Source organism: Drosophila arizonae, chromosome 3 (assembly GCF_054131065.1).
Source record: "Drosophila arizonae isolate 15081-1271.41 chromosome 3, UAZ_ARI_1.0, whole genome shotgun sequence".
NCBI lineage: Eukaryota > Metazoa > Arthropoda > Insecta > Diptera > Drosophilidae > Drosophila > Drosophila arizonae.
The window spans coordinates 5,292,725-5,302,355 of NC_142923.1; the positions used below are offsets into that span (position 1 = coordinate 5,292,725).

At 39.7% G+C, this 9,631-nt stretch overlaps 1 protein-coding gene and 1 long non-coding RNA gene across 2 annotated transcripts; both read right to left on the minus strand.

Moving 5' to 3' along the window:
- Positions 1-544: 544 nt before the first annotated feature.
- LOC108609797 (protein phosphatase inhibitor 2-like) lies at positions 545-1,698 on the minus strand. Its single transcript, XM_018001546.2, has one exon. It carries the CDS (start codon positions 1,505-1,507, stop codon positions 761-763), a length of 747 nt encoding a protein of 248 aa, XP_017857035.1. The 5' UTR covers positions 1,508-1,698; the 3' UTR covers positions 545-760.
- A 4,194-nt stretch (positions 1,699-5,892) lies between these two features.
- On the minus strand, positions 5,893-6,483 carry LOC108609881 (uncharacterized). Its single transcript, XR_001915607.2, has 2 exons — positions 6,289-6,483; positions 5,893-6,197 (listed from the first exon to the last, which is right to left on the minus strand). It is a non-coding gene; the product is annotated as an uncharacterized LOC108609881 (long non-coding RNA).
- Positions 6,484-9,631: the final 3,148 nt, after the last annotated feature.

Genomic DNA, 9,631 nt, shown 5'->3' on the forward strand with positions numbered 1-9,631 from the left:
TAATAATAATAATAATAGTACTAATACTAATAATGGAAGCTCAGCTTAGAGCACATTTTATTGCTAATTGAATTATTATGCGCAATTGTTTTAAACGACTCGATGGAAATTACAGTTAACGAGACCAAAATGCCATTCGGCATCTCTAGCCAGAAATAATATTTAAGTGGCAGGAGATGCGGTTGCCACAATAAATCAAAATTAATTTATCTGCATAGCCAACGACCAAAAAAGGAATTTTCAATTACGCTGCACTGCACACACACACACACACTCACACAGACAAAACAAAATGCCGAAATTAGTTATTAAACAAACTTTGGAACAGTCAATGTAATGGAAGCTATCAGGCCAGGACCAGGACGACAACAGGAAGCAACTGGCCAAGCCAAGACGTAATTAAATATTCAGCCTGCCAGTGCAGGAAGAGACATAGACAGAGATGGAGATAGTGACAGAGAGAGAGAGTGAGATAGATGTCAAAACAATTGGCATCAACTGTTGGCCAACGGGACAAAGCAGCTCGTGCTAATCTCAAGCTCAGTTCCGGTCTTGAACGTAACAATTTTAATAGACATCGCTAGCAGACAATCTTAATTTGAACAAGTAGAACATCAAAATGCATTTAACAGTAAAATTCGATTCATGAGCCAAATGTGATGTGCAGCTAGACATATATATATATATACATATACACATAAATGCATACACATATACATACATATCCCATTTAGGTATATGGTTTAGGCCATTGCTTTGACTACTCTGCCGTGGGATGGTGGACTCCTGCAAATGGGGACGATGGATTTGCTTGGACCTCCGAATTGAGTCGACTGCCTTCGTTATTCTCGGCCGTCAGCTTTTGGTAGCACGGATGGTTTTTGTCGAAGCCCGGTTCCGGTTCGGGCGGCACATCGGTATCATCGTCCATAGTGCTCGGCTTGGTCGAGCCCACGGAGATATCGCTTTCGCCTGCCATATCTCCGCTGACCTCCATTTCGCCATGATCGCCGCACACCTCCTCAAAGCAGCTGTCGAGGGTGCGCACTGTCTCCGACTTTATGCTGATCTCCGAGCTGCTCATGTCACCGAATTCTTGGGCGATGAGGCGTCGCGCCAGCGGCACCGAGAGAAACTCCTTGTAATGGAGTTTGCGGCGACGCTCGAACTCCAGGCGACGCACCTTCTCGTCCACAGACTCGGGATAGTCCTCGTCGACGGACGAATCATCCGAATCGGCCTCGATGCCAAATGCCGGCGTCTCACTCTGTGAGGCCAGGCGCAGCTTACGCATCAGCGTCGTCGTGTCCAGATCATGCGGCAGGTCATCTTCGAAGACGAACGGCGTCTTCGGCTCGTCGATTATCATGTGGCCATAGTCCTTGTTCGCCGGATGAAAGGTCTCCAGCACATTCATCTCATCGAACTTGGCTGTCTTCAGCATGGCACTGTTGGTCATGGTGGTGGCGCCCTTCAAAATACCCCTTACGCTATCAGCTCCCTCCATATCTCTGTGACTAAATCTAATACTATAAAAAAAATATATATATACTATATGTATGTCTGGTGAAAATTCTTCAATAATATGAATTTTCCTTGAATTCTCTCTTTTTCCAGCAACTTCAATTCTGGTTTTTTTTTGGAATTTCAACAACGTGGCCTTGAAGCACAAAAATTGACAGCCAAGTCGACGACAAAATATGGTCTAGTTGGCGTTGCCAGACTGGCAACATGCCCATATCTTCAATCGACGGTGCGAATTAAATATAATATATACCGTTATACAACACTCAAATGAAGTAGGACAATAAGAGATTATAGGGAATAGCATTATGATTAATTATCAATAGGTATAAAGCTATCGATGACTATGAGGCTGTTGATAGCTGACGTGAGTGTAATGAATGGTGAATGGCCGAAGAGGAAGAAAAAGAAGGAGAGAAAAAGAAAGCGCAGAAGTTTATAAATATTAGTTGGGGAAATAATTTAAGTAAAGAACGAGTACAAGTACAATAGTTGTCAAAAAAAAAAAAAATAATAATAATAAAATAAAATAAATAAATAAATTAATTAATTAAAAAAAATAATAATAATATTAATTAAATAATTGATTTTATTTTAAAAATGTTTGTCAAAAAAAAAATAAAATAAAATAAAAATAGGAAAAAAAAAAATTAATTAAGAATAATAATAATGAAATAAAACTAATTTAACAATTTTAGCTAGAGTTGTTACGAACCAGCACCGGCTTATTGGCCTAATAGTTATGATTATGACTGACCTTCAGTTAAAGAATTCTGCACAAGATGGAGACAGTATCCACCATCCATATAAGAATAATAAAAATTGAATTGAAGGGATTGAAGATATGATCTTTAAGAATGTATGAGATGTATTTCTACAACTGAAGGGTATTACATTTTTTCGCCAAGCTTAATTTGCGCTTTATATAGAGGGACCTACCAAAAAATGCAGGTCTCTAGCTCTTATAGACTCCTTTTAGATATATACGGAATGCACGACAAAGGTACGGCTGGACAGGTGAACCATCTGAGCTGAATTGTCTCAAATTATCGTTCTGATGAAGAATTTGCTTACTTTATGGAGTCTGCCACGCCCATTGCTGCCTTTTACCTATTCGAAACCCACAAAAGGATATCAGGTTACCACTATACGAAATTGTGGATAACTCTTCAATGTTGCGTTCATTTTCTCTGTGTTCCTCACTCTCACCTCTCTGACTCTATCTCTCTCTCTCTCTCGCTCTCTCTCTCTCTCTCTCTCTCCCTTCTTCCGACTACGCTTAATGAAGCACTTCGGTCCACCTAGTTGTTGACTGCAATCATGAGGACCGCAAAGTAAACTCATTTTGACGTGTTCATCGTGTGTGGGCTGCGCTGTGGAGATGGCGAGTGGATAGCGAATGCGTTGGAGCAGCGATTTATTGATCCATGCGATTGTTGATATTGATGTAAACATATTCATCATGCCGCACAAAGCTGTATCACTGGCTGGCAAACTCTATTGCGAATTGATTGCAGCGCATTATTTCACAATTTTGCCAGCAAATAAACAAAGTTGAATGGAGCAGGCCGGAACTGGCAGCCAGTCACGGAGGCAAGCCCACATTGCGAGCTATTGCTGTTGCGAGCTGTGCTGCTTATCAGCTCAGTCAACGCGACAAGTTGCACGATAAAAGCAACGACAAGGATGCTGCTGATGCTGCTCCTGCTGCTGCCCCTGCTGCTGTTTCTACTACTCCTGCTGCTGCTGCTCCTGCTGCTGCTGATGTCGAGATTGATGTGTGTAAAGTTTTTGGCAGCTTCGATAGCAGGCTGCTTTGAATGCTGGCTGGGCTAACAGTTCTCCTCGATTTACGAAATTGCAGTTGCAATTGGATGGGATATAGGATGTGGGATATCTTATGCACTTACCGGAAGCCCCGGCCTGTATCCTGTATCACTAGCAACAATGTATAGGGAGCAGAGAACCTTTGGTTAGACACCGGCATCCGTTGTTGAAGGCGCAGGATGTGTGGCTCGAGCTACTTGCTACACAGACACAGAGCCACACACACACACACACACACACACTCACACACACAGGGCCAGCCATATGCGTTCACGCAACTTTATGGCAATCATAAATTGCACTTGATTTTGGCTTTTCCGCAGCGCAATTTTTACGCAACACAATGCAGCTTCCGTTTGGCTTCGAGTCGTTCATATACAAGATATATATGTATATATATATATGTATTTGTAGGCGAAAGATGCTGAGCTGCTGGGCCGGGGCCACCCACAGAAAGCAATTGATATTAGCCTGGCTAGCGAAGCTCTTGGCCGGCGTCCAGCTGGGCAGGCCTTTTCTCGTTTGGCAGCGGCGTTATGCATATTTATTAAAAACTGTCTGCTGCGATTAAAAGCCAATCAGGCCAATTGCGAATTCCTTTTATTGGCCCTACAGCTTTATAAATATTTAAAATTTAATTTCGAGCACCACAGCGCGTATACTTGATGCTGCTGTGGCGGTTCGAATACATTTTTCTGCAGCTAGATTAAAATTTGTGTATATGGGAGTAACTGTGTGTGTGTGTGTGAGTGTGCATTTCTGCATCTGCGTGTGTGTGTGTATTTGTTTGTGCGCCAGGTGCCTCGCGCTTCGCCTCGGCTTTGGCTCTGCCGTGCAATCGAAGCGTGAAACGTTGAAGCTCAGCAGACTCTCGCAAAAGGCAAACACGTTGAGCGCAAATGTAGCGCGTTTCCTTTTTGGCTTTTACGCTACACTCCCAACCGGTACAAGGACCACAGCCCACAGCCCACAGTCCGCAGTCCGCAGCCCACAGTCAGCCGCAGTGCCATCTCGTTGCCCAAAGCCCCAAATAGTACCACTTATGTGTGTGTTTGTGTGTGTGTGTGTGTGTGGGTGGCAGTTAGCTAGCGCTTGACAGCTTGGCAAACAGTTAAATAAAGTTGGCAGCTTTCCCGCTTGTGGTCGGGCCCCACTGTTATCCCAGCCCCACATATGAGGAGTATGAGTAGTTAATACCGAATGTTGAGCATTTCGCATTTCGCATTTGGCGTTCCGCCCTTCGCCCTTCACCCATCGCACTTCCTATTTCAGCTTCATCGCGAAATTTACCAATATCTAATTGAGGCTTTATTTTAATCTAGCCGCTCTCGATTACAGCGCATTGGCAAGTCCCGCTAACCGAACATCATTTTAAGTACATCATCGTTGCGCTTCAATGACCTGGTCAGAATAATTAGTTTTCCAAGTCAATTTGATTTTCTGCTTCGAATCGCAAGCTTAACTCAAATGCAATTTCAAACGTGTAAACAAGCGTCGCCGCTGCCAATTTTGCCAATCTATCAACAACATGCGATATGTCAACACGAATTTTCAAATTTATCCCAACTCGAAAGGGACAAATTTTTTGTTAAAACATGCTCTACTTTCTATCCCTTTGAAACAGTGAATGTGCTATTAATAACAATTGATATTGGGGATTTTTTTTTATATCATTTTGTGTTTCAGTTTAAGTTGGAAAGTAAGATATTTTATTTTTTAATGTTATATATTTTTGCCAGGTCTTCCTTTGCAACTACAACCATGAAATGAGATAATTAGCCCCAATTGTCAGTGCTTAAATCTTAAATTAGTTTTAATTTTATATTAATTCAAATCTCTAATAATTAAATAATTATTTATAAACATTCATAGATTTATGTATATAAGCTTAAGAATATTAATAATAATTTTTACATGAAACTCTCTTTTAATGAAATGATCAATTAGTATTGCAAATTTCAACATCTATATATAAGCTTGTATACTTAAATCTATGAACCAATTGGTTTTTTTTTTGTTTTTTTTTTTTTTTTGGTTTTTTTTTATTATATTATTTATGAACCAATTTGTATTGAATATTTCAACAGCTATATATCGTCAATATCCTCAACAGATGCTGAGTTGTAATTGTACTACTCTTACTGGGTCAACCAAAGTGAAGTCTCGAAAAATATTAGCCCAATGTGAATATAATAAATATTTATATGATGTAGAATATAAACGCAACTCAGACAAATAAAAGGCCTATCTCAACATTTGGCTATCCTAAAGGAAACCTAAAACTAGATCTGCTGGTATATACGAGGTAATCCATATCTAACGATCCCATCTGGCAACCCTGTTTTACAGAGACGTGTACAATATACCGTACAGGGCTCATTTATGATATCTAAAAACTGATATCAACAAATTTACTTGCACCAAAGTAAATGACAATCTTGTAGGGTTGCCAGATGGGTTCGTCGAATACGACCAATCTTGTAGTCAATTTTGATTTTCTTTTTATCCATAGAGTCAATGAGTCAAGTGCACGAAGAAATCTTAGTTGGTTCTTACATTTTATTGATAAAAACTATTAGTCTGTTAAATTTGTATTCTTTAGCCAAAAAGTACACATGTAATGCAGTCTAATCGGTAATTCGGGAACACAAAGGGTACACAGGTGATTTTTAGCAGGAGGGGCCACAGCTGCTGCAGCAGCCGCCACAAGGCCCGACAGCACAGCCGCCGCAGCAGCCGAAGCAGGGCCCTGTGGCATAGCAGGGTCCGCACACATTAGGTCCAAAACAGCCTCCGCAGCAGGGAGCACAGCAGCCTCCGCACGGTCCGCAACACATGATTGATCTCTAAAAGTACACACAAAAAATGAAGAAAATTAAAAAAAAAAAAAAACAACAAATTAAATCAGATTACAAATTTGTTAAATTAATTTCTTACTTAAAAACCAAAAAAACAAATCAAGACTACAAAAGAATTTAGATGTTGTTGCTTTAAAATATTTTGTAAGAATGAGGCTGTATGGAAAGGGACGAATACATCCGGAGCTGGAGTGAAGCTGATGTCAGAGGCGACTAGAATAAAAATATAAAAATTATGTGCCATAATAAAGTGAAATATGACAGCAACTGATTAACACGATTTATTGCCACACATGCGTTGTGTCTTTACTTTTTGCTGCATTTTTCATTTTGTCATTTAATTGGTAGTCAAATTTAGAGCCCCATTGCAATTTCATGGCACACAATGGCTCGCTAATGAATATGAATAACAAGAAACTCGAATGTGCCAACACGCACGCGACTTGGCCAAAGTTGACAACAGCAGCAACAAAGCGGCCAAACAAATAAACAAACAGTCAGCTGATTGTGCGCCAAGACAAACAGACAGAGAGGCAGACTGACAGACAGACAGACAGACAGAGAGGCAGACAGTCAGTGGAACAGGGAACAAACTACTTACTTACTTACGAGGACTTTAGCCACTTATGTGGGGCAAAGGCAAACAAAGTTATGCGGCAAGTTGTGCCATTTGTTGCTGTTGCTGTTATTATTGTTGTTGTTGTTGTTCGCGCTATGCAACTGTCTTTTCACATAATGTCTCTGGGTTGTTAAAGTTGCCTTTACTCTATACTTTTTGCCATCTCTCTCATTTGCTCACTCACTCGCCCTCTCGCGCTCCACGAAGTGAACGCAAAACTCACATAAATTACGCGCCAGCAAAAGTCACAAAATGTCAAATGCAGCAAACACCAAAAAAAATAAAAAAAATAAAAAAATGAAAACGAGAAAAAAATGGAATAAAAAGAGAAACCGAATTGCAACGACAAAGTGCAGCAAAAATTGTGTGTTCAAGGAAAAATTACGATTGCCCGCGGTTGAGTCATTGTCATGAAGGCCTCCAACTACTCCGAGCTTCCGAGCTCGCCAGCTTCAGAGTTTTTGGGAACTTTATGCCAGGAAATGCGACCAATTTGTAGTCATCGCCCGGCTATATAAATGCACGCCCATTGTCTGCCGTGGCCAGGCGGAGCATCGTGGCTCGTGGCTCGTGGCTCCTGGTCGATATGCGCGTGCTGCCCTTCAAAACTGACAGCGAAGCGACAGCGGCCGTGGGACTCAACCACAAAAAAAAAAAAAAAAAAAAAAAAAAAAAAAAAAAAAAAAAATGTGGAAAAAACTCTAATAAACCAACTATGATTTATGGCCCTTTGGGCACCGTCTAACCGCAATAGAAAGTGCAACGGAAAACTAGAAATTCACCAATTAAATAATGGGCCATAGCACACGGATTCGAAATGTCAATGCAAAAAGTGCACAAAAATATGCGTACAATAATTTTGTTATAATTATTGCAAATTTAAGAAGTTAATACACAGCAAGGTAGAAAGAGACAAATTAGTGAATTAAATAAAATGTTTCGTTTTTATTTAATTTTAGTTTGATGTTATTGTTTATTGAATATATTTTTTAATATATTATTAAATAATTTATAAATATGTATGAATTTTTAATTATGCGTTGCGATTAATTTTAATATAAAAATGCATATATAAATAAACAAAATGTTGATACAAAAAAAAAAAAAAATAAATAAAAATAAAAATAATAATAATAATATTAATGATCTTAAATGGGCAAAATTCACTCATTTTTATTTAAACACCAAAAATTAAATTTAAACGAAGCATACATTTATCATTTTTTATGCCTGAGCTTAAATGGGAAATCAGGATATAATAGATTTGTTAAATGTATGTAACAGGCAGAAAGAGGCGTGGCAGACTCCATAAAGTATAATATTCTTGCACAGGACGATGAGCTGACTTGATTTAGTACTGTCCGTCCGTTTGACTGCCTACTAGGCAGGTGATTGGACTCTTGTTCATTGAGTTGTCGACAAGGAGACTCCTGTCGCTCCATATGTGCTCTTTTTCAACTTTTGTTACGATTTTACTCAAAGAAAAAATATTTCAAAAATAATTCTTCATTGACTTTTTCAAAGCTGCATGTGATATGCCTTTCAATTCGACAGATATGCTCTCTGATAGTGTTCTGGTCGAAAATACCTACATATACATATAAATGAAGAAAATGTTCGAATCTAGTTGCACTTACTGCTGCATGAGGTGGAGCAACCTGGACACGGTTAAAGTTGAGATGGAGTAAAGAGTATAGCATGGAGGCAATATTTTTACCTTACTTAAGATTCACATGCTCGCCATTGCCAATTGTCCTTTAATTTCATTTCAATATATAGCTTTATGCTTTTTACAGCTTTCAATTGAGGCTCGAGAAAGAGCTGTTGCACAAATCAAGTTCGGACAAATAAAGGAGCTCAAATCTTATATCAACTTGAAAAATGCATCAATTTTTTTTTTTTTTTTTTTTTTTTTTTTTGGGAGGGGTTTTCTTTTGTTACCTTGGTCTGGCAGGCGTGTGTGTAATGAAAGTAGGCATAAAGCAGAAGGGGTAGAAACTGGAGAAAGGGAAGGAGACGATGCCCAGCCAAAAATCATGCAAATGAGTTTAGCAACTGAAATGCTTGGCCAGGCTCCAAGCACAGGCTGAGCTGGAATTCTCTGGCTCCTCTGTGCTGTAGTCGAAATAATGGTCATGAAATGAAAACGAATCAGGGCAATTCACCAGCCAAACAGACAAGGAAGCCCCCCCACAAAAAAAAGGGGGCTAAAGCCAAACTGAGAGAGAAAAAAAAGTGGGCATTCACTGCCAATGATGAAGATGACGACGAAAGTAATGATGATGCTGATGCTGATGGTGATGATGATGACGAGGACGAGAATGTCGACGTGAGTGAGTTTGATGCGAGCAACTGTAAATGTTGAATGCGATGCGATGCGATGCGATGCGTTTGAGTTTGCGTCTGCCATGCAGCTGGGCGTGAAAATGCAATTTACTGGCTACGACTGACGGCTCAGGATCAGCACAGAATACGGATAGACGAGGGGTAACGGGCGAGGTGAGGGGTGATGGCGATAGGGCTGTTGAAGGGCAAGCACTGGCCAAACAAAAACCTAGCCACAACAATTGTAATTAAAAGCTGCGCTAACCAAAATGATAAATATCTTGGCAAAAAACCGAAGCACTTCCCAACAAGTTCAACAAAAACCAAGTTAGAGTGCTGTAGATGGCTGTGAATGACTGGAGAATACTCGCTCTGGGATTAGAAATTCATTTAGGTTTTTTTATATCTTGTTGAATCCATTGAAAATGGGAAATAAAGTTTTTCTTCTATAACAAAAATGTATTATAAATTATATTTT

Excerpts from the sequence above, each read along its gene's own strand:
- LOC108609797 (XM_018001546.2), bottom strand. The coding sequence starts at position 1,507 with ATGGAGGGAGCTGATAGCGTAAGGGGTATTTTGAAGGGCGCCACCACC.